Below are 23,956 nucleotides of genomic sequence, written 5' to 3' on the forward strand. Positions count from 1 at the left end.
AAGGAGGGGGAGAGAAAGAGAGAGACCTGCGGCATGCGCGCATCCGATTTAATTTAATGTCCGCCGATCTGGGACTCTCCACGCTCAATGACGAGGATAACAGGTTCGATAAGATTGACGAGAACGAGCTTCCGCTGGTACACCTGTCGCCCGCTCTTCTCGAATCTCGTGCGATCCGCGAGCGCGAATGGCGATAAATAGATAATCGCGGGTGGGTACGGCAGGTAGAGCCTGCGTTTACACTTCGGTCGCGCGCGGCCGCTTATTATCGGCCGCGAGATATTAATGTTGACAGCAATCGGCGTTAATATCCGCGACACACTCACTCGAATCGTCTCGTGCATAGTTACGCGTGAACGGGCTCATTACAGTGTCCCTTCGCCGGGAGTTTCCTTTTTGCGAAAATAATCATAGGAGGGACGGTCGGCCGGCGATTCGCGCGCGACCGTCCGCGACCGACGCGATGATTAGCGAAGGTAGGCAGCTAGGCAGGGAGGCAGGCAGGCAGGCAGGCAGGCACGGCAATTAGGAGAAATGACAGTCCGCGGAGGCGCAACGGAAGCGATCCCGCTGTGAAAAATCGATTTTTGCCGCCCGTGTCTCGGCAGGTTTGTTACGGGCGTGCGCGCTCGCGCGTCGCGGATATTCACCGTTGCTCGTTTAATCAAAGTCAGAGCGTGAGCGCGAACGAGATCGCCGAGACGTTCATCATCGCCCGGCCCGGCGCGGCACGCCGCGGCGATTCGATTCGTGGACAATCAAACGTTCGTCACGAACGCAATTAATATCCGTAGCGGCCGTTGCGCCCGGACCTTATTGCATTTCCTTCGCCGTTAACGAGGAAACGATATATCGGCGCGGAGGAGCCGCGACGGCGAGCGGTTGGTGTCGTGGTGCGAAACCGTTTATCGATCGCCGCAGCTTCGAAAAATGAGTCACGCTCGTGGTCGCATCGGCCGCAGTCGTTGACGGATGACTCGTGCGTCCGCGTGCACGACGGACGAGCGTAATTAAACGGAGCTTCATTAAAGCGACTGATCCAGCCGAAGGAGCGTGACATAACTTAATTAATTAATTGCTCGATTGATTGAGCGATTATGAGCGGCGAGAGTAATATCTTTGCGCTCATGAATCGGGAGACGTTTCGTTTTGGGGGGAGATTACGTTTCGCTCTTTCGTGAAGTAAATGGATAAATAAGTAAATTCAGAATGAAATCTTGAGGTTCGAATCGAGGGAATCTCCGTTAATCTAGCGCCGAACGTAGCGTCTCCGTTCGCGAGGAATTTATCGGACGGGCAGGGCGCAGACTCGCTCGGCAAATTTGTGTCGAACGAAAGTCAGAAATGGGACTCGACAACGGGCAATTTATTCTCCGCGATGCCTAGAATCCCGAGCGTTTAATTAGCAACTTCCAAATGAGAATAACGAGCGACAGATGTTCGCCGGTGGTGGTGACGCGGCGCCAACGCCCGCAAAAGACGTTTTCCATTTCCCGGCCGTGGGAAAGGACAGCTGGTGGACTTGGGCGCGAGAGGGAAAAGTCGGATGCCTCGGTCGTGTGTTTTGCTGTTCGTAATACCGCGATATCAAGCCTGCCGCGTCACATCAAGGTAGTCATGCATGTTCACATTTGCAGATTATAACAGATGAATTATATAAAAGAAAATTTGGTTAAAAACTGACTAGAAACTGATTAGTTTTACTGTCCACTTACTGTCTGGTTATAAAATTCTGTCAAACAGTTTTCATCGCTCGATTCTCTCTCTTCCTCTCTCTCTTTCTCTTTCTCTCTCTCTCTACATTGTAAAATATATATTTTATTATTCAATATAAAAATAACGTAAAATTCATATTTCAGAAGGTAGTTTTTCCACATACATTTCACTCATTATTGAGAGATGGTTGTAATTTTATTTTTAATTATTATTTTTCTCGCCTAGTTCCTGGCCAGTATTTTCCTATCCACTTTCTGAACAGTTACTGTTTAATCAAATCCTAGCCAATAAGAATTAATCAATTTCTGACTAGTGACCAGTTTTTCCTGGAAATTTCTCGGCTTAGCATATCGTTTCTTCTGACGAGGGTGTAAAGAAAGAAATAATCAAGAGGAAAAATCAAAACGTTTTCATAAAGGAATAATATATCCAATTTCTGTTTATTTATTGTATCAACACTCTGATCGTATTGACTGTACCTTTTCACTATGTCGCGACATCTCGCGACATTCAGTCCGGTGTATCGCAGACTTTTCCACTTTGCACCACTCGGCCGATTGAACGAGGCTTCCTTCAGAAAGCAGTTTCCGTCGCTTCCCGCGTGTTAGTTTTCTCAGTCGCGTCACGCGGTCGCCGTAAAATCGAGTCGACATCCGCGACTCGCCAAAAGATATCACGTGTGCGCGGACTTCTCACTTTGTGCGACCCTATGATATCATATCGGAAAACACTCCGCGCAGAAGGCGGACTTGGCCGTCTACCAGGACGCGATTAGGCTACAACGTGCCGTGGCGATATTGTAACCACGTTTAACCGCCGCCTCGCGGCTACGCAAACATTCGGCGATCTTCGCGCGCGCATAAATTTCGTCGACGCGACGCAGCGGGTATTTCGGCGCGCGTAAACCGCGAATCGACGTGTCAACGGATCGCCGGCGATTCCCTCGACGAGGTTCACGCCGCGGTCTGCGGTTGACGTCGATTAATCACACACGCACACACATCAGCCGGGCCCAATCGTGTGCATGTGTGCACTCGTGGATGCGCGAGAGATTGTGTGTATATGTGTGTGTATGGTGTGTACATACGTATATCGTGTGCGCACACCCTGCGGGCAACGACGCGGCGGTGACTTGCAACTACGCCCGCCGCCTATCATATTAACGGGTAATTGAAAGATATCCGGCCGGAAAGCGGCGCCGTGATTTTTTGTGGTGTCACTACGGGCCACGCTTTCTGCGGCGAACGATCGCGGGGTGACTTGCGCCTGAGGCGCGAACACTCGAGCGGAATCGCCGCCTCGTCCCGCTCCGCGGGATCCAGCCGGTGCACGGTGGGCGACACACTCGTTATTCAACCCTCGCTTTATCGCCCGGGGCTGCCTCCGGCTTTCCGCTACGGTGGAAATTTCGAAAACAGTCGTTACGCGAGATTGGTTACATTCCATGTAGCGGAGATATATATATATATATATATATATATATATATATATATATATATATATATATATATCCTTTTTATAGGGAAAATTTGTTGTCGTTGAATTTGATATGAAAAAGCTGATTATATGTATGGAAAGTTTGTGTGCTCTTCATTCCTAATTTTAGATAACATCGACGTATAATTGCGGTACAATGTTGTTCAAGAGACGAGCTGCTCTTGCAGAAAGAAGGAAAAATAATTGCGTTATTATTTAGAGGCTTGCCTTCTAAGAGCGTACATAAGATAGATATATATAAGAAGCTTTTTGCGATATATTAAATAAAGAATTTATAAAAATTAAGAGAAAATACTAAAAATTAAACATACTATAAAGAAATTGTATATAAAAGTGAAATTTAATGTTGTATAAGGAAAGTATTAGATTATAATATATAGTATAGAGAGAGAAAGAGAGAGAAAAAATTGTTTATTGGCGTCTTATTGGAACATAGTCCTCTCACTAAAAGATCACAAAAGCTTAATTGCAAAAAAAAAATAAAACAACTAAAAGGTAAAAAGAGATAGATAGGTAGAAGCCAAAACGAACCGGCCACGTCGATATATCATAAAATCCCGCACGTGTAAAAGCCCGTGACATCGTAAACAAAGACGCTCTTCTCGCGTTATTAATAATATAACGGGCGATTTCGCCGGTTTGCGGGCATCATCCCTCGGCTCCTCCTCGGCGTTTAAGTTGGCCTCAGCTCGTGACGGGGCCGGCGTCGTACGAAAACATTCCTCGTCGATTTACTTTCGGGAATCCACACATAAACGTTGACGTATTTAAGGGAGGCAGTAAACCATCTATTTCGGTGTCCCGGAGATACCGCGGATGGTCGCAACGTCTCCCGGATCATCGCTCGGCACGAGAGGCCACGGCGCTGATGTGGAATTCTCAGTCGCCACGGTGACCTTCGATTACCGGAAGCGCCGGGACGTATTTATGAGCGTTTTGCAACCGGAGCGCGAATTTTCCGCGAGACCGCAAATCGTCGCTTCGGCCGGCGAATAAAGTAGGTTTACGCGGGTCGAGAGCACAGGCGTAATTTCATCATGCGCGCGTATGTTAGCTTCGAACATCCGATCAATCTCCACGGCCAACATATTCTCGTTTCGGGGACTAATGAAGTATCCCACCTCTATCGGGAAATAACGCCGATACGACGCGACCGGGAAATTTCATCGCAAATACTTCCTCAGCGGAATTTTATAAAAAATCGAAAACCCGTGAGTTATCATTAGTATACAAAGTTCTAATAAATCGGCGACACGCAAAACTGCTGATACTCTCTTAAGATAAATTAGTGAAAATGTTTTCGATTGAATCAGCAAAAGGAGCATCTCGTCGATAATCAGGGAATATTCACTGATTTCCGTTTCCGCCAAAAAGCTCCTATATTTTGCTACGTCTTGTATCATCACTGATCTTGACCAGTAGAAAACAAATTTCATTGCAATACCATAAATTCGTTACAGGGTAAACTCAGATATGATGGCCATATGTAAAAGATGGCCATAAGCTATAATTTCTCCAATAATTGCTAAATAGTACGTTTTAACATCTAAGTATACGTACATAAATTGTTGTAGGTATCGATTATCTTTGAGAGTAATTACGAAAGCGCACTATTTTAGCAATTATTGGAGAAATTACAGCCTATGGCCATCCTTTCCGTATGGCCATCACATCCACGTTTATCCTACATTGTGTCCAACTTTCTGCGTTTCCAACGATTGAATTACCAGTTTCCATACGATTCGCGTGCAATGACACTGTCTGTATTTGCAAATTGCATTAATTAATTGCAGGAACAGTCGCTATTATTGACTGATTCTTTCAGAAAGATGTTTTTATTGATTGTAATATTATAAAATTCTATAGACGAAGTATAGAGATGCTCTATGCTTTTAACTGAACTACCAGTTGTTAGTGTAGAGCCCTTTAGTGAAGAATACATTGATTGTAGTTTAGAGAATAGTTGCAGCGCGCGTGAAAAAGACGCGAGGACCGCGAAACGCGTAGAATTCGTCACACTATAAGGGCGCGATAAGGCCGGCGGTCGAGACTCGCCGACGAGAGTTTCGTTTCATCCAGGGATGATGTTCGTCGTCGTCTTACAACGGCTGCCGGTCGTATCGGAATTGCTATCGCTACCAGGAGGAGGCCTCGTCGCCAGGCGGATTTGCTGCTTGAACGGCGGTACGACAAGGAGTTATGATATCGGCGCCGATCGCCGCGCCAAGTGAAAACACGGTGGCGTGAGTAATATACAAGCATAGGGCGATCTTTTATAGTGCAGAAGACCCCGAAGGGAATGATCTCCGCGGCTGCGTCTCGCGGAGATAGGATCGTTCTAACCCCGAGAACGAGAGGAGAGGGTCAAGGAGGAGCGAGCGAACCCGGAGCAGTCAACGGATTCTAGTCGTAAATAAAAGCGTCTCTGCTACCAATGCCAATCCCGCTCGGCCTCGTCGTCACGCTGCATCCGTTCGTTACCCAACACGGAATGTTCGTATCTTCTCGGGAATTCGAAGAACGATCGATTGTTTCGCGATAGAGGATGTTAGGAAGCGTGCTGAACCATTGATGAGAATTCCGAAGAAACATATTTTTGCACACGTCCTCTAAATAAAAAAAAGACGATAAAACAAAACTTAAAAGCGACTGAACCTTTTGGATTTACTAAGCAAGTAAATCCAACAATTATGCCGAAAATCGTATATTTCCAAGAATGAAATCAAGGGTTTTCGTTTTAAACTCTCTTCCATCGATGAATGCGTCTCTAAGTGCGTTTATGAGTCGATCAAAAGACGTAAGTTTAAGGGTACTTACCTCTCTAAAAAAGAGTTCAGGGAACTAGAATCATAATCTCTTAGTCAGGTTGATCTTCGAGATTCAACGAAAATTCCGACTGTCCCGCGATCGTCTAGCGAAACGAAATCGAGTCGCTCAGCAGTTTCCAACTCCGGTTGCTCATACCCGTTAGATGCGCGCGACACCCGCGGAGGAACACGCGGGACGTCCGCAGGAGCGAATGACAGTAAGATCAGCGGGCGAGCGAGCGAGTGAGTGAGTGAGCGAGCGAGCGATCGATCGATTGATCGGCCGGTCAAGAAAGTGGCACGCACGGTATGGCCAGCTGCCGTAAACCGAGGCTAAACTACGTCCGCGTGTTTTCTGGCAGCGCGAAGGTAATCAGGGCCACGGGGTCTGCCATTACCGGAGGGTATTATCGGCGATGGTAGCCGCCGCCGTTGCCTCCGGAATCGTGGCGGCGGTGGCAGCGACGATAGTGTTGGTACCTGGAGTCTCTATCTCTCTCGCTCTCTCGCTCTTCCGTTCTCCCGCTCTCTCTCTTTCCCTCTCTGTCTCTCCCGCGGAAGACTCTGTCTTTGGCAATCCTCTCAACGAAGAGGAATACCGGACGCGACGTGGCGGCGACCGCGTGCGTACACACACCGCCGATTAGACCGGCAGGACGCCTGCGATTTGAATGATTAGATAGAGGGTCGACGATTCGGAGATCTCGCCGGTGGTCAAATAACAGCCTCCGGGCGGGAGAACGGCCGCGTTCGTGACCGGTAGGCACGCATATCCTCTCCTGGCGGCGGGTCGATAGTTCGCCCGAAGAAGAGAGTTCGTGGTGCGGGATGCACGCGGGATGTACGCGTATAAGTACACGTGTCTGATTGAACGACCTAGCCGGTCGTTCTCCAACCTTATCCTCCTACCTCCTCTTTCTCTTCTTTCCTCCCGCTGCTGCCGTTTCTCGACAGGTGCGTCGGCCGGGGGATTAATGCCCGATCGTCCCGGGGATCAAAAAAGCTCTTAAGGCGAGCTAACCGCGCGCCGTATACGGTAATTTCGTGGATACGGCTCGATTCCCTATCCGCTTTTAATCGTAAGCGCGAGAAGGCGAACGTGTTTATGGGAGTGGAGAATAATTTCAGGAGGCGGAGGACGCGCTCGGTCTCTCTCGTCGAGGAAGCCAAGCCGGACGGACGGACCGGTGGAAGTGAATGTTTGTGCACCGTGTCCGCGGATAGATCGGGATTTGAATGATAACGGAATACTCTTCTGTAATTCCCGCGACTCGACAAAATGAAAATGGAAACGCCAGTTAGTTCACATTAGATGCAATTGTTGATAATGATTTATTGCAAAACGGGAATTATCGTAAAATGTACAAAACAGCGAAAAAATCGCACGTTTCTCATCACGTCTCGTGCTCTTCGTCAATGTAAGACCATTTCCGCAATTTTGAGTCACAGTCGGACCCACTTGTAAATTTCGTAGCTACTTGCCAGGCTTCTTGTGTCGAAATCTGAAAAATCATGCGTATTTGCGGATAATCGGTCACTCGCTTATTTGTCTCGGTAAGAAAATTGCGGTACAGACGCATTCTTCCGAATGAAACTGCACCGCACTTGGTTATCACAAATTAAGAGACCTGCTGACGCGTTCGCGCTGGAATCAGTTATCAGACAGGAGTCGAAATGACAGTAGAGCGTGTGAAAATAAATTTGATTAATATAATATTCAAATGTTGTTATTTAAATTACGAACTTGTGGACTTTGAAGGTTTAAATACATCTCTTTATTAATTAATTACAGCGCGAACGCATCTGCAGTGTCTCTCAATTGTGACGATCAGAAAATATATGGCTACCGTTTAGTAACCAAGTGTACACCGACATAATAGGTCTGTTCGAAGAACTTTCTAAGCTGGTGTACACTGATGCAATAAGCTAGGGCGAAACAAGTATACTATGTCTCGCTCTTACTGATAGCACCAATGTACACTAGTTCAGGAAGTTCTTCGAAAAAGGCCTCATGTCTTTAGTCGCAAAAGGAGGCGTCAGAGTTGCGTTTGCGCTCGGCGCGTTTGAGCGTCAACGACGGGAGCGGGCGGAAACGGTACGCAATCTGGGATTAAAGTTCGCGGAACCCTCGCTCGTTACGTCGCGCGGCCAACGAGCCCGTCCTAATTAACCGAGAGAACTGAATTATGCAAAGGCGCTCGCTCGCTTGCTCGCTCACTCGCTCGCTCGGGGTGAACGCTCACCGGAAGTTACGTCGCGAATTCGCAGCGTAGCCTCTACTGATGATACGCGCGCAACGACGCGTTGTCGCCTCGCTCCGCCTCGTTCGTTTTCCCGCTCGCGGTCGCGGCGGCGTTGTCGAGCCTCGAGAAAGCCTCCGTCCATCCTCGCAGCCCGTCCACGGCGTCGCAATCAGGCGCCACCACCCGCTGGTCGCGCGAGGAATCGCGGAATCCGCTCGCGAGTCCCACGTTTTTTGCGCCCATCGCGCCGTCGCCGCTTCCTGAAGTCTCCATTACCGTTCCAACGGCGTGAGAACCGTACGATTGCCCGGCGGCGTTGGCATACATGTCGTTAGCGTTCCGCGGGCTTGACCGATCGCAGGCAAGTCCGGAGAGGACGGTTTGTCGCTTGATCGGCGCGTAGAACAGACTCCTGGACGCCGGCATCCTCCATTTGGCCAGGTTCTCCTTACTGTACGGATAGGGATCGCCGGGTATCCGCGCGTAATCGCCGTCGGTGACGTACTGTTCGCCGAAGTCGTCGTCATTCGCATCTTCTGCGTTGGAATCGAGAACGGTATTTTTAGCGCTTGCGAAGATAGATTCCGCGGCCTCTCCGGCCGATCCAACCTCGTGCGATTTCGTCGGCTCGCTGTCGGCGTGCTGGTCCACGTCGTAGGAGTCCCTGCAATTGTAGTTTGAGTGAGAATATTCATGACTTTCAATTTCGCTGCCAGTGCTCTTGTCCTCGGCGCGAGATTCCTCCGTCGTAGAAGTCACCATGCGATCAGCACTTTCGCGATCGGCATTCTGGGATTGCCTCGTGGAAATCTCTGTCTCCTCGTCCGCGATAGTGTTCGTGATCTCGCTGATTTCGGCCTCAACGTCCAGTTGCTTCTGATCGCCACTCGTTTGAACTTTCGCGGATGAAAGAATCTGCTCGGTGCTTCCTAACAAGTCACTCGGATCGGGACTGCTCGACCTCTCCTCGTTGAGGCTTCCCGAGTCGGTCTGTTGTCTATCCTGCCAATTCGATACGTCGCTCACTTTCTCTTCCGCGGAACCCTCGGAATTCGAGTCCTTTCTTTGCGTATTTTCGCTGGCAGGAGCAGGGTCTGCTGGAAGCGATCCGATGCCTCGTCGGGCGATGTCGCGATGAATCTGCGCGCTTGTGTGCAGTTTCTTGCTGGGCGAGAAATCGTCCAGACTCGGCGTCTCCATGAGTCCGACGCGCCTGAGGCCCATGGAGCTCAGCTTGAATCCGGCAGACTGCTCGTCCTTATTGCCCTCCGTGATGTCCTCGACAGACCTCACCATTCGCACGTCCAATTTCGGCTGCGGCGCCTCCGGGCGAATGGACACCCTCTCCAGCTGCTCTGGCCGCGTGGCCGACAAGATGGCGAGCATGGCCGGCTTCGATTTCGACGCGAGACTCCGCCAAGCGGAGATCTCGGCGTCCCGGGCCGCTTCCTGCGGCGCGTTGTAGTCGTCATCGAGCACGACCGCCTCCCTTGACACACCCGGCACCGCTCTCATGATCTTCCTGAGCGCTTGCGAACTCGGTAAACTCACTTCGCTCGTATCCCGCTGCGACGTGACGGAATCCCCGCTCGCCGAAGACGAGTCGGTCCAAGTCGGGAGGGACTTCTCGTCCTTAGCTCTCCAGCTCGACTCGACCTGCTCGTTCGCCGTAGCCCTGTTCGGTGGAACTTTCGTCTTCCCAGCCTCCGCCGCGGTATCCTCGCTCTCGAAGTCCCGGGAGGCGTTTCGATGCGCGCCACTCCCGGGACTGTCGGACGTCGGCGGCGCGGCACCTTCGACATCCGGGTGCGTCAGGTTCACTCCCCAAAGCCGCTTCGTGACGTATCGCCGGCCCTTTTCGGCCAAGTTATCGTTATCGCTCGCTTCGGCCGGTTCTTCCTCAGCGAGTTTCACGCCCCACTCGTAACGAAACGGCGCGTCGGGGTCGCCGGTCGGGTTATCTTCCGCTACCATCGCCGCTCGGCTCTCGCTACTATCGATGGATTCGCGCTCCGTACGTATTACCGGCTCCTTCTTGTCCCGCTTCTTCTCGTCCTTCCTCTCGCGCTTTTCGGGCATGTTCGGCTCCCTGATGGGCGGCTTGGAGTGCTTGGCAGCGCAAGCCGCGATCGCGCGCGTCGGCACGCTGATGTTTCTATTCGGCCCGTACGTGGCCAGAAGAAGAGGCGGCTGTCTCGTCCGCGGCGGCGGCGGTGGCAGGCGATAACAGTGTCTCGGGCCCGTGTAACAGCGATAATGTGCGGCCACGTCGGGATCGTCCCTCGCCGCAAACTCGATCGCGCCGATTCTCTCCGCTCGATGAAGCTTGTCGGGAAGTGCGAGCCGCGAAGAGGAGCGGAGCGAGTCGCTTCCGCGTTCGGGGGCCTGCCTGCTTCTCCGCTTCTCCTTCAAGTTGACGCCACTCGGCGACTCGACATAAATCGCCAACTGTTGAACCGCGCGCCCGCGCTCGTCCGCGTTGCGCTGCCCGACGGAACGGAACTTCCTATCCCCCCGCTCCGTCGTCGATTCCGCCGCGCCGAAGTTGTTCAGTTTTTGATTAACGACGTCGACTTTGCGATCCACCTCGGCAACCGCTATTTCTGGGTGATCGCGCTGCTGCAACGCTGCGGCGACCTCGTGGCTTGCTCTATCTTCTGCAACATGTTATTTCAGCGATAATTCAAGTCACGCGATATATCGTCGACGCAGCCGATATTCGCGCTTTCGTGATGCGCAAAAAGTAACGTCACCGTTCGACTTGTCCGCGGCTCTGTTGAAAATGCCCTTCAGCCAGCCGAGGAGTCCTTCTCGTTCGCGAACCACCGTCTTTCCATCCGCACGCAAGACGGCCGCTGCGTTAACACGAACATCACGTGAAGAAATGTCGTTGTTGTTCGCAAATGATTCGCGTTCTCGAGATATCTTATTCTGCTATCTGTGATATTTGTGACGACTGACCGGCGGGTAAGTTTCGGGACTTGACGTTGAACAGTCCTCGTAGGACACCGGCCGAGTCACGTTGTCGTCGTAGCATCGTGTTCAGAGAGGAAACGAACGCTCGTGTAGGTTATACCGGTTGTATTTTGACGTTGGTTTTTGCCGAATCTCGTTGCCTAAGGATGTTATTAACAAACTGTCGTCGGACTGTCTTTCACCAGGGCCGTTTGCCTGCTTCCTTGTCAGTTCTATCACGCGTGCGCGCGCGAGGGACACTTCATTTGTCTCTGAATAAAAAGAGCGAGTGGACGCGACGTGACGATGCCCGGAGTCGTTATCGGGTTTTCATGAAGTCACTAGGAATACTAGTGAAACAGTGAAATATTTATCTTAAGGGGATGCCAAAAAGTGGTGACGAATTTCAAGAATGCCGGTAACGTAGAAACGATCTTCACGCTATCCTTTTCGTATTTTTGTACAACCGACGTGCGCGTGTGCGAGAAGCGGCACTATTAGTTGCGTACCTCATAGTGTATTGTTGTCGCGAGCACATTTTGGGAGAACGTTTTTCTGCTTTCTTTGCTGTTAAACTTTCCGTATATTTTGAAGTTTGTAAAGTCTGCAAAGACACAATAATGTTCTATGCAATTTTTCTGAGCTCATCAAATACACGTTCAGATTGTGCAACTTGCAAGACCTTTATATCAGACAAATATTTTTACATTAGCTCACATGTTAATTTTGAAATTTTGTATCGCTTTCATCGAGGAGTACTCCGATAATCCCTATACGTACTCTTATTATATAAAAGTATTCGTAATTCTGAGCAATCAGTAAATTTTGTTAATAAAGTCTTCAAGTATGGCATCCTCTTAACTTTTAAATAAAAAAAAGAAAAACAAAGTTTGGTTCGGTTTCTTTTATAAAATTTCACTTTGTTGGATTTTAAGGAAATAAATTATTTACCAACTCAGTAATCTTTCGCGAACATTCGTAAAAATGTATCGTTTTACATCTCGAAAAGGATAGAATATCGAACCGAACTTAACAATGTCTTTTTTTGATCGAGGATTACCAAGAAATCGTTCGGAAAAGTGACACGACATAACTCGCGGTTGCAAATACGACCTCGTAACGTCGGACGCGACGGGTCTTAATTATTCTTAACAAATCTACCGAGGCGAGTTTTGCCGACTCATCAAAGTCACGAAACGACTTCGGTTAATCATTGGCAAAAGTTTTTCTCCCGCGGGAACTGGACCCTCCGGCACACCGTTAATGCCATAATGGATCCAGAGATGAGCGGGAAGGTCGCACGCGTCAATGTATTTTACCGGTGTCACGCAGACCACGGGAAGAGAACATCGTCCACTCGATTATCTTTTCATTTGCTGATTACTCTAATATATTCACCCTAATTATTAGATTGACAGAGAAAGACGGTAACTCTGAGATGAGGCTGATAGAAAATGATACGTTTCGTCTCGAAATTCCGAAAATAATTCAAGCCTTATCGCGACATGTAACTTCGATCGGTGAGGGGAAAGGACGAGAGGGTTCTTTTCGGACCAGGATATCGCGGGTAAAGGATCGAGGTTGGCTGTCGCGTGAGAATGGCCATGGCCATTCGGGCCACGTATCCTGATAACCGTTAATAAAAGCTTAAAGGACATTATCGTAAGCATTCGTCGGGACATTAAAAAGCGCACGTGCCCTTAACGGTAGGCCCTCGATGCAATTTTAAACAGCCATTTCCGACCCTCACTACTCCAATCGTCTCTAGCTGACACATGTCCCCGATGCTGTTACATGAATCCAAGGGATCTGCCGGCCTGAATACCAATCGTTCGCCACAATGCAAGCAAAGCAACGGCACGGAGGGTGAACATCTGCTTTGATATGCTGTCTATCGTGCGATCAAAACATCTCGATATCAAACGCGATCTCGATTAACAATCAGTCAACTTGTAAATCATTTAGAAATATTCTTTCTCTTTTTGTTACACATATCTTTCAATTAATTAGTTATTTTAGTCAGACTTATTATCATTTTTTTGACGAAGTGAAGAATTAGAAAAAATTATGATATTAATCACATAAGAGTACACAGATCCTTAATCCTACAGTCGTCGCGCTACTTTTCGAACACGAGTCGACGCATGGGATTTTGAGAGACCCCAATATAAAAAATTATTTTATATCTTTTATGCTGAGAACTTAAATATTTCCTTTGTTTAATTAGGTTTTTGGGTTCATATAAAATATTAGAAAAGACTATTTTGGATATGATATTATTTTAAAAACCCCATGTGACGACTGTAGGGTTAAAAAATGTTGGAACCTCTGTTGACAAGTGTTAAGCGATTTGGGGGATGAATAACATTTATTCAACACGTGTTCGCGTAGCTTACCTGCGACTGCATCAGCCGCACGAAATTTCGGCTCCGTTTCTCCGAATACTCGTATTTTGTCGGTTACGCGGCGCGTATTAACATTTATCTTGGCGCGAGCGAAGGCGGAATTAAAGCGGCACTATAACTGAGGAAGGGGACGTGACCGAGAGACGTAGCGGCACATTAGCCATAAATTCGTGGGTCCCCAGCGTCGAATAGAGCGGGTGTCGCGTTGTGCCGTGCCAATTGTATAAATTGGCTATGACAAACTTATCGTTTCGCCGGGCGCGTGTACGCGGACGTGTACGTGCGCGCACGCCACTCCCGGGAAGGTTTCGTCCCGGCGGATTCTCATCGACGGCAACGACGGGACAGCACTTTTCCCGGTGTTGGAATTTGTGCAGGTGCGTCTCGTGGTCCCACGTGGTCGTTTGAGACATCGTTCCCCGGAGGTCCCGCGCGAGAACGTGACGTTCCACCTTTGGCCGCCGCTCACGTACGGGCCGCACGCCGTTGGGTTTTGTCGTGCGATTCGTCGCCTACGACATCTTCCCCGCGCCCCGCCGCTCATAAATCCCGCTCCGTCGTAGACGAATGTTATCGCGGATTGCCGGGGAATGGTTCGGGTGATAAGATGGGCTTATACCTTGCCGTATCTTCCATGCGTCATCGTAAAGATCCCCGCGCGTCATAGACAGATAACTTCTCAACTGAACAGATAATTTCTGCACCTTGACGGTAAGTTGTTTCGTTTGAGAGAACCAATTATTTTTTTCGGTGGTCATATCAATCAAAGTTTGCGATCCACGTTTTGAGATAATTGCGAAAAATATTATTGCCCATGCATTTTTCATCGTTTGTGTGTTATTGTGGTGATCTCTGCGTAATAGAAAAAAACTTTGTATCTCATCAGTAAGCATTATTTCGTTTGAGAAAATTCATTAATGTATAATTAATCTTACCCGTAGTCACAGAGTTATGCTAATTTACAATTTGCGTTGCGAAATAATTATGGAGAATATCACTACTGTCTGTACTTTTTATTCTTCCGTGTGTGGAGGTCTCTACACGCGCTGTAGAAAAATAGCTCTCATCGGTAAATTGTTTCGTTTGAGAAAATTAATTGGTAAGCAATTTTTTTCATGATTATAAAAGCCCAAATTTACTATATATCTTTTGAAGTAATTACGGAAAATTATCCTTATTTTTTATATGCATCTATTTGCTGGTGATTAGTCGTGACGTTTACGAATTTATTCCCACGTAAAGCGCGCGACAGCATCGTCTCGCTGCAGTCATTCGGCGACCGGAATCACGACGATTAATTTCGGGTCTGTCGTCGACAATCGTTTACGTTCGGAAACGATTTACACCGAGCGTTTACCCGCGCTAAGAGCTTAAAGCGCGTCGGCGGGCAGGCAGGCAAGCAGGCAGGCAGGGTGAGTTTACATTCAGGGGGCGACGCGTGGGGTTGAAACCGCTCGTTTATCAGTAACCGACTCTAGTGAAAGCGACACCGAGGCACTACGCCGCACGAATAACAATCCCCCTACCTCTTGATGGGCGATGTGAAAAGTATTGCCGGCGCGACGTCACCCCCAGCGAACGTCGCCATCGGACGATTATTCGCCCGGCTGAGCGCTTTTTTATTTCCAATTCACTTAGCCTCTTCAATGAGGAATTTCCTGGGCCGAAGGAACCACTCCGCGGAATCGCAAACTCGCTCCGACCCTGAGAAACGTCAGTTTTGATTCTCGTCGATTTTCAAGCGAGCCACGATCGGTTTTGAATATTTTAAGGAATCGTTCTTCGCGATAAGAAATTTCCCGAGCATCGTGTCGCCTACGTGTAACCACTAAAGCTTAATCTGCAATGTGTTTCCTGTTTTCTTCTTTTTCTGACTTAATTTTTTGAACTTTAGCCAGAAAAAGATAGTGAACAAGAAACAGAAAGCAAAAGAACACATTGTAGATCAAATTTAAATCACGCGTGACATCATATGACAGATAGTCAATAAGGTGTGCACTTGGCCGGAAAATTTCAGAGTGTTTCAATATGAAAATCGCGCCGCGCGATCCAGGCGATCCAGTGCTGGGCGTCGATTAATCGCGCCACATCCTGGATTTAGGGTTAATCTCGTGTGACCGATAACCGGAGTCCGCCGGCGCATCGTTCACCCTGTCGACGAGTAAAATTGAGTTCGACGACTGGCTGCGAATCCTCATCTGGCGGGCGTCGAATTCAAACCCGAAACGGGGGCGTCTTCTTGTCGACCTATTTTGCAAGTGTCGTCGGTGCGCCGGGCTAATTTGTCAGTTGTCGAGTTAGCGTCCTCCCCGGGGGATTTCCCTGCGCCGTAGTCGGCTCCGCCGGGACGGTAATCAACCAGTGAATATCTGAACTGCAGCTTCCGCACTCCTCTGCCCCGCTCATTTATAAAGAAGAGGCTACCTCGAGACAGCAGGAGCGATTGATTCGTGCCCCCCCTCCCCCCTCCCTCGTTCCTTCCCCGTTCCTGTCTCATCGCCGACCTTTCTACCCCCGTTTCTTGCTCCGCTTTTCATTCGAACGCTGAAAAGTTCCGCGTTCTCGGCTACGCTGAAACGCCAACGCACGAAAAGTTGCGAACCTCCCTCCTCTCAGCGTAATTTCGAGCGAAGTAATTCGTACTTTTATTTCTTCCCACGTTCTCTATCTCCTTCTCTGTCGCCTCCCTCCTTTCCCGAAGCGAAAGACCGGGCGAACTCGTCTTTTGCTTCAAATGCGTAGAGTAAATATGCGAGAGTAACATGAGAAAGCGCGCGACTCGAGAGGTGGGCGAGTCTAAAGTTAAACTTCTCGGTAAAAACGGCGCTTAGGGACAACGCGTTCCTCAGTTGTCCTTCTCGTGAAAGCCGAAAAAGCGCGGCGAGGGCGACTCCCTGAAAAGCGGCGCTCGGCGTGTTGCGAGCATGTGACAGGTGGAATCCCTCCGTTGTCGCAAGAGCGGCTCTTGCGAGCGTGCCACTTTCCTCGTAGCGGATTTCGGGGGCTTTGTAGTTCATCCATTTCCAGGCTCGAACACCCCCCTCTATGCATTATTTAAATAAACAAGCAGGACGGTGGGGGAGATTGGCTGCCGCTTGTATACCGCGCGCTTCCCGTCTTCTCTCTTTCTCCATAATAAATGCGCCTCTCGGTTCTCCCTCTTCTCCCTCTCTCTCTCTCTCTCTCTCTCTCTCTGCCCCCTCTCGTTTTCTGTTTCCTCTCTTGGCGTTTCTCTTTCTCCTCTTCTCTCTATCTGTCTCTCCCTGCTCTCACTCGCTCGTGTGCATGTTCTCAAAACGTTACAGTGACGAACAATTATCCCTTCCCAGCGGAGGTACCACGTGAAAGCCGGTAGAAGTGACAGGCAAGGGGATGCCGGCAGCGGAGGAGTCCCCTGCACCTTGTAATGAATTTTAAATTAGCTCGTATTCATAATACAGTCCCGTTGACAGTCGGGATGAACCGGAGATGACAAAGTAAAACGGCCGAGTTAATATTTCCGGGCGCGTGCGCCGCGAATTACCCACCTCGCTACTACTATGACGGCGACGACGACGACGACGACGACGACGACGTTTACGACGAGGGCTGCGACGAGCGAGTCGATTATCAGGCGCGGATGGAAGCGCCAGATACACAGCGCGGAGGGTGAAATTATTTCGATAATACTGTCTGCCGCGCACGATCGCGGAACAACGACGTCGCCATCGCCGCCGCAGGTTCGCGGTCCGATCGTAGATCAGCAATTAGCCGGCGTACAAAGCTGCGTTGCGAAGTTACAAGATGCGAGACGGCGGCGAGCTCTCGGGCCTCTCGGCCGAGCGTAACACGTTGTCGCACGCTTTCATCGCGGGCTTCGGTAATTAGCAATTTTTGCATAAAGTCCCGATACCATCGCGGCCGTGTGTCGCCCCGCTATAATCTCGGTCTCCGTGTCCTCGCGCCGTACGGTCGGCACGACCGGCCTTAAAAGCCCGCGGAATATTTATTATACTCTCCGCGCGCGCGATCGCATCTCTCGCCCCGTCGGCGCGGCGCGACGTTTCCCCGTTTTTTACGCATTTTTTTCCGCGCTCGTAAATTATCGGACGGGATCGGGATCTCAAATTGCCGTTCTCGCGACGAATTTACGGCAGAGTAATCGCACGCATTTACGGAGGTAATAATAACAATTTTCGTCGCTATAAAGGGCAGGCCCGCTTGTACGCGTGTAATTTCAAGTTCAACGCACGGAATCGCCAACACACCACCGGCTAGACACTTGTCTGTCGGCGCGCACTTTGGTGACGATAATAACTGCCTTGATACGCGGTGTCATTAGGTTACTTGTATTTTATAACCATAACATATTCGTTTTTGGATATTAGCATAAAGCTACATGAAAAAAAGTAGTATGCTTGACCCGCACATTAGTCTGGTTGCGTCAATCAGATTCAGTTGTAACAACTAATCATGTAGTTACCGTAATCACAAAGCAATTGTTGAATTATAATGATGACATCTGGTTGCTTCAGCCACAATGTGGCTGATAATCCATGGTAAATGTCGCCCCAACCGATTGCCAGATCACTACATTGATGTACACAGAAAGAACGATTTGGTTGAATCAAATAAACGCTTCTTTGGGATAGTCCAAACAAATTTTTCGATTGATGGAACAAAATTTTGTTTGAAGCAACAAAAATATTTATTTGCGGCTTAGTTCCAAAGAAATATTTTTGTTGTGTCAACCAAATAATTTGTTTGGACTATTCCAAAGAAACATTTATTTGATTCAATAAATCGTTCTCTCTGTGTAGTTGTATTAGAGTAACTGAGTTATATCAACCATACATATTACCATCACACAAAAATAACTGATGCAACTATGCTGCTCACAACTAAATATTTCGAGTCGTGTGCACTATATCTTTTTTCCCGTGATATCCGTACATATCCGTTTCTGGACATAACGTAAAGTTATTAAAGCGATAGATTTAGCACATTGTTCGCTTGTTTAAATAATCATTAAATAATGAATTAATAATGTATGCGGTTAAAAAATCCTAATAGCCTAAATCACACATCGTATATTATTCTGCCGATTACATAGAGAGTACATATAAATAATTTTATATTTCTATAAAATAATACATAACATCGTCTGAAAGTTTGTTAACTGCTCTCTAAATTGTCCCAAGAATTTGATTCTTTTTTCACAAATACGTCTTCGGATAACGAGGTGTCTTTTGTAAGTTTAAAATTGCTTTGTTTCTTTCGAGCGTAATGGTACAAAAGCCGTCCGATTAATACACGTAGCGACCAAGTTAGAGCTAACCGCTGCCGTAGTTGCGTCGAAGGTTCAGCTTGACGTGCATAAACCACAAACAATTCGCAGTTTAGCACGGAGGTACCGGACGAGTCTCTCGCAAGTAGCGCCTGGGGAACTCGGCGCAGTCATTGCACATGCAGCCGCGCGATCCCACGAGACGAATCGGCTGCGAATTGCTGCGGGCGGAGCGAGTTCCGCCGAATCTCCCGGACAAACCGCGTTGATTGTTCACTCGGCCGCGGCGCGTGTGAGGCCGCGCGGAAGAGACGAGACACAGGTAGCGGTCGCGGAGAGTACGGCGCGGTCACGAAAATAGACAACGCCATGTGGGCAACGTCCTACTGATAAACAGCACTTGAGCCGCTGGCCGCGGCTCGAAAAATCCTGTTATCTGCTGTTTCTTTGATCTCGCGGGTGACCCCGGGATCCCTTTTGCCGCCGTAGAACTTTCGCCGTGCCGATCAAAGCTCCTTCTGTCCTTCAGATAATCCTCTCTCAGTCGTCGTCTATTTTTGCGTCCGCTGCAGATACCGATAACACCGTTTTCAACCGCGCTTCTCCGAGCAACGATACGATCTGTGCGAGACGACCTTGGACTAATTAAGGTACATTGACATGTAACCGCGTTCTGCTCAAGACCGATGGAAATTTTCCCAACCGTATGAACATAGAACGTTTTTATCTTTTTTAATAATCTGCAGATAACTCTCATTAAATAGAAGCTAAAGATGTTCTCTTCATGTCCCTTACAAGAGAGTACTGAATGTATCGATCAATGTTATTTGGGCAGTTGACGTGCTGACTCGATTTTGACGCGAGAGACATCATACGATGACGTGTTTGTCGATTTCTTTCGTAGCTATGGGCTCGCCCGCTGTTTCTCGACTGTTCGAATTTATTTTCGATATAACGAATTTATTTTCGATCCCCGCGAGGAAGAGCGACCTTTCGGGAAATACAGCGCGTGTACAGCAGTGCCGAAACGTCTCGAAGGCAGACGATCGAACTTGCCTCGACGTCTCTCGGTGTCGGCTGCATCCACCCACGGGGGTTGGCAGGGGTGGAGGCGGGGCAGGCGGGGGATGCTGTTAACTCGAGCGGGTTTCCTTGCGAGAGTTCCCTTCTGGTATCTGCAGGTGGATGTTGAGCCAGTGATACTACCGGAAGGCACTCGAAGCAGCCCCCGGGCCACTTCGAGTCTGTAAGTTAGCCGCGTACAATTACCATACATCTCCGCGGCCGTAACTCCCAGCGCCGTTACAGCGGACTCGGACGAGAGCTATGGATGGATATCCCAACTTGCGAGACCGAGCGGCGTCTCGGGAAACATCTGTACAGTCAAATTGAAACTGGCGGACGGGCGCGATGAATATTGTCGGAACTCACAACGCTCCCGATACGAGAGCAAACGAGAGAGACCTCGCCGGCCGACTCGATGACGTCTCGCCGAGACTTTTCCGCCGACGATACGCATCGAATTTGTCAGGAACACATGGGAAACTTTGCAAAGATTACGGTGAATGGTGTGATATATTATCCGAATTCTCCCCGTACGTGCCGCTGCGATGACTTACTTAACAACGAGAGGCAGAAATTCGTGTAATCGCGAATTGACGTATGCTTCGACGAAAGTGATCGCGTCACTCGTGACGTACATACATTCTCGCGTAGACGACAGGCACGGTTTTAGTACCCACGGAGCTTTTCACGCGGAGCGAAATCGCGGCCGCGCCCGGCGTTGCGCAAGGAGGTTTCGCGTGACTCGAAAAATGATTGACAGTAGGAAAACGGCGCGTTCCGTAAAAAAGCAGCCTTGAACGTACGCGGGTTATTATTTGGGTAGAAAGTTACCGTGTAAGGCGATCCCTCGTAAATACCAGGTGTCCCGGGAAAAACGCCGAGTTTTTCGGCCGGCCGATTTAATTGCGCGTTCGCTCGATGAATCATGACCGTTCGTTCGAGACCGGCGGCACCTAATCGCGCGCCGCTGCGCGAACGATCGCGCTTGCTTTCTACGCGCGATCGATAATTCGTCGGGTTATAGGTCAACGCTTAAGTCTTTTGCCACCGGCAGCGCATTATCTATCAGGCCGATTGGACGGCCTCGGCCTAGATGTTCGAACACGCGACTATCAGGGGGAGCATCCCGGCTTTCCTCTACTTCGCGAGACCCACTGCAAAAATTATCATTTCGTATCTTTGTGATCTGAAAAAAGACGCACGCCATCTGAAAAAAAAATTGTACGTCCTCTTATCCCTATGTTCAAACATATTTATTTCTCTCTCTGGAAGTTGTAAACATTTACATAATCTTCAAAGAGGTGGACACATGTACCGCGTCATCAGTTTCTCGACGTGATAAAAAGAATGATGAGATTTTTTGTAGCGTAGAATATTTTGTAAATAGAAAGAACAACCTTGTTCTAGTCAATCTAGGAATTTACTGTTTCTAGTTTCTAGTTAGTGACCAGTTTTTTTTCTTTTGGAAATATTTCTACTTAATTTTGTATAAAGGATGTCGGGAGGAAATCGCGAATTTTCATCGTTAAAAAGACAAACAATCCCCTCTCTTGGTCTGGCCCTTTCTACGACCTTATAAATGTCAGCAGAGCCGCCGAATCTGTCACTCTGACGGCTTGCGGTTTTTTTCTCGAGCTAAACTGCCGAGGGAACGTCGTCCGCTCAGCCGACGTGGGGTGAGATTTAAAACAATTACAAGAAGCCGCGGCAGGAGGAAGAGGGGAGCTAATCTTGAGGGCGGTTTAATTAAAAGTGGTGCCAACTGACGGGTGTGCCCATCGATCAACACCGCCGCCTTCTCGCGCTCACGGGAGCGTTTTGCAAGCGTCTTCTTCCGCGATTCTTCCGTCAAACAATCAGCCTGTCTTTTCGCGAAGGGAAGTACATAATTTCGCCGAAAACAAGCGCGAGTTATTGAATGTCGGCAAATTGCTAACCATATTTCTTCTCTCGTTCTCTTGTTATTCTTTGCTTGCCCTTTTCTCCAGGAATTAGCAATCAATTTTCCATGAGGCAAATTAGTATTTTACGAAGGCGATTCGAAAAGTTTCTTAAAAAAGACGGTGGTGATAACAAGTGGATGCGCAATTAAGGAACAAATCAAATGTTCGAATTAGAGAAAAATTATTCGATAAAAAATTAACAAAGACATTTTCGATCAAAATACCGATGAATTTTTATATCCGACCAAGATATCCGATTAAATTTAATCTAATACTTTCGATTATAATGGCATTTCATCAGGTAAACCGATAAAAAAATTATTAATCGATATTTCTCATCGGATATTTTCTAATCAGATACAAAAATTCATTAATATTTTGATCAGAAATATCCATTTGTTAATTTTTTATCGAATAATTTCTCTTAGTGTAGAGTAATTACGCCGAGTCGGTGGAAGTTAATGATACGACTTGTAACTCTCGAAATAATTACAAAGATAAATAACGCGCGATTACGTGACGAATAAAATACGCATTTTCTATTATCCCGTTATTACTCCAAAAGAAACAAAAACTATCGGCAAGTATGCGCTTAACTTTACATTAAATCGACTAGAAGCGCTCTTGCGTGAGCGTCGCTCGTGAAACACGCTCGAGGAAAAATCCGTGACGAGCCGAGAGGGTCGCGCGTTCGCACAAGGGCGTCTTGGAATCCGGAATATGTACGACGGAAGCACGCATCAAGAACGGGCGAACTCCCGTCCGCTATCTCCGACTCGATTGGTATGTGTCGAGAATGTCCACCGGGTGACGTTTTAACGCCCTGTCACTCCGTCGGGCTGCGCGTGCCGAAGTATCCCTTCGGGACATTCCTCCGTGCGCGAGTTTCCCGGCCGAAGATTCGTGGACGGACGTCCGATCATAGTTGTTCGGCCGAGTTCGCATTCGGTTCCCTCCTCGGGACGAACCAGTTACACGGGTTATTTATTGATAGCTCTTCAACTGCATCACCCGCTCACTTATATTGCAGTTTTTGGAAGAGATTAATTAGTCTTTCATGTCCTGAATGCCAATCTGGTTGATTTTGAATGTGCGGCATTCAAAATATAGTAAATTAATTGACAGTAAAAATAAGAATAATCATCTCTCTCCCTAAATTCAGATAAAATTACAGACCATAACCGGCTTCTGATTAACTGATTCGTTTAGTTTGCCAACTTTGCGAATTTCTTGAAGTGAAAGAGAAGTCTCACTTAAATGCGAATATCACGGCTGCTCTCGCGTCCTCTTACCGCGTAACGTACCGCAGTCGCGAGCGCGCGTGTGAGACCTTTCACATCGCCGTGTAACGACAGACAATAACTCGCGGAGTATATCAATCCTAATTGACCGGCGCGCCAATAAATCAGCAGGGGCAATAAACATCGTCCGTTCGCTTTCATTTAGCGTGAAAATTACGGGCGAGTGCGAGCACTATTTATACTAGGCACGGCGATCAATCTCGCCAATCGCGTAAAGGTGTCCGTTCTCTCAGTGATGAGCATAAAATTCGCGGTCACCTCTTCGCGCACACGCGCGCGCGAATGGAGATCCCAATCTTGAGATACCGATTCGCAAAGAGGCGGATAAGAGTCGAGGAAAAGCGGCGGAGATAGCCGGCTTGGTAGAAAAGGGGATGAAGAGGATCGTGGGAGCTCGCGTGCAACGCGGTCATCCCTCGTCTCTCGCGCGAGGATTTATGCTCGTCGTCGTCCCTATTGCCGTCCTAACTAGTCCACCCACTTACTTACCCACAGACCTAAGGAACCCGGCGGCGGGGTCAGACAGGCGGGCCACCCTTAAAATATCACCTATCCGCTCCTCCGCGCCCGCTTTTATCGTGACCGCGACCGCGCCACCCTTGTCTCTTTTTTCTCTCCTTCGTTCAAGCGGTCAACTCGCAATCGGCACAGCTAAGATAGGAATGAAGAGAGAGAGAGAGAGAGAGAGAGAGAGAGAGAGAGAGAGAGAGAGAGAGAGAGAGAGAGAGAGATATATATATATATATATATATATATAT

At 48.5% G+C, this 23,956-nt stretch overlaps 2 protein-coding genes across 2 annotated transcripts in view; both read right to left on the reverse strand.

The window, feature by feature from the left end:
• The window catches only part of LOC116849950, a 416,487-nt gene that overhangs the window by 175,256 nt on the left and 217,275 nt on the right, over window positions 1-23,956 (reverse strand). The window lies entirely within an intron of this gene.
• Window positions 7,300-11,905, reverse strand: LOC116849944. The gene is made up of 4 exons (XM_032827640.1): window positions 11,225-11,905; window positions 11,017-11,118; window positions 8,264-10,920; window positions 7,300-7,522 (listed from the first exon to the last, which is right to left on the reverse strand). Exons 1-3 carry the CDS (start codon window positions 11,298-11,300, stop codon window positions 8,297-8,299), a joined length of 2,802 nt encoding a protein of 933 aa, XP_032683531.1. The 5' UTR covers window positions 11,301-11,905; the 3' UTR covers window positions 7,300-7,522; window positions 8,264-8,296.

Source organism: Odontomachus brunneus, unplaced genomic scaffold, assembly GCF_010583005.1.
Source record: "Odontomachus brunneus isolate Ranch 3 - 2012 unplaced genomic scaffold, Obru_v1 Obru_scaffold_129, whole genome shotgun sequence".
NCBI lineage: Eukaryota > Metazoa > Arthropoda > Insecta > Hymenoptera > Formicidae > Odontomachus > Odontomachus brunneus.

Excerpts from the sequence above, each read along its gene's own strand:
- LOC116849944 (XM_032827640.1), bottom strand. The coding sequence starts at position 11,300 with ATGCTACGACGACAACGTGACTCGGCCGGTGTCCTACGAGGACTGTTC. Across the intron at positions 11,119-11,224 it reads GTCCCGAAACTTACCCGCCG|CGGCCGTCTTGCGTGCGGAT; the intron begins GTCAGTCGTCAC and ends GTGTTAACGCAG. Across the intron at positions 10,921-11,016 it reads AGCCGCGGACAAGTCGAACG|AAGATAGAGCAAGCCACGAG; the intron begins GTGACGTTACTT and ends AACATGTTGCAG.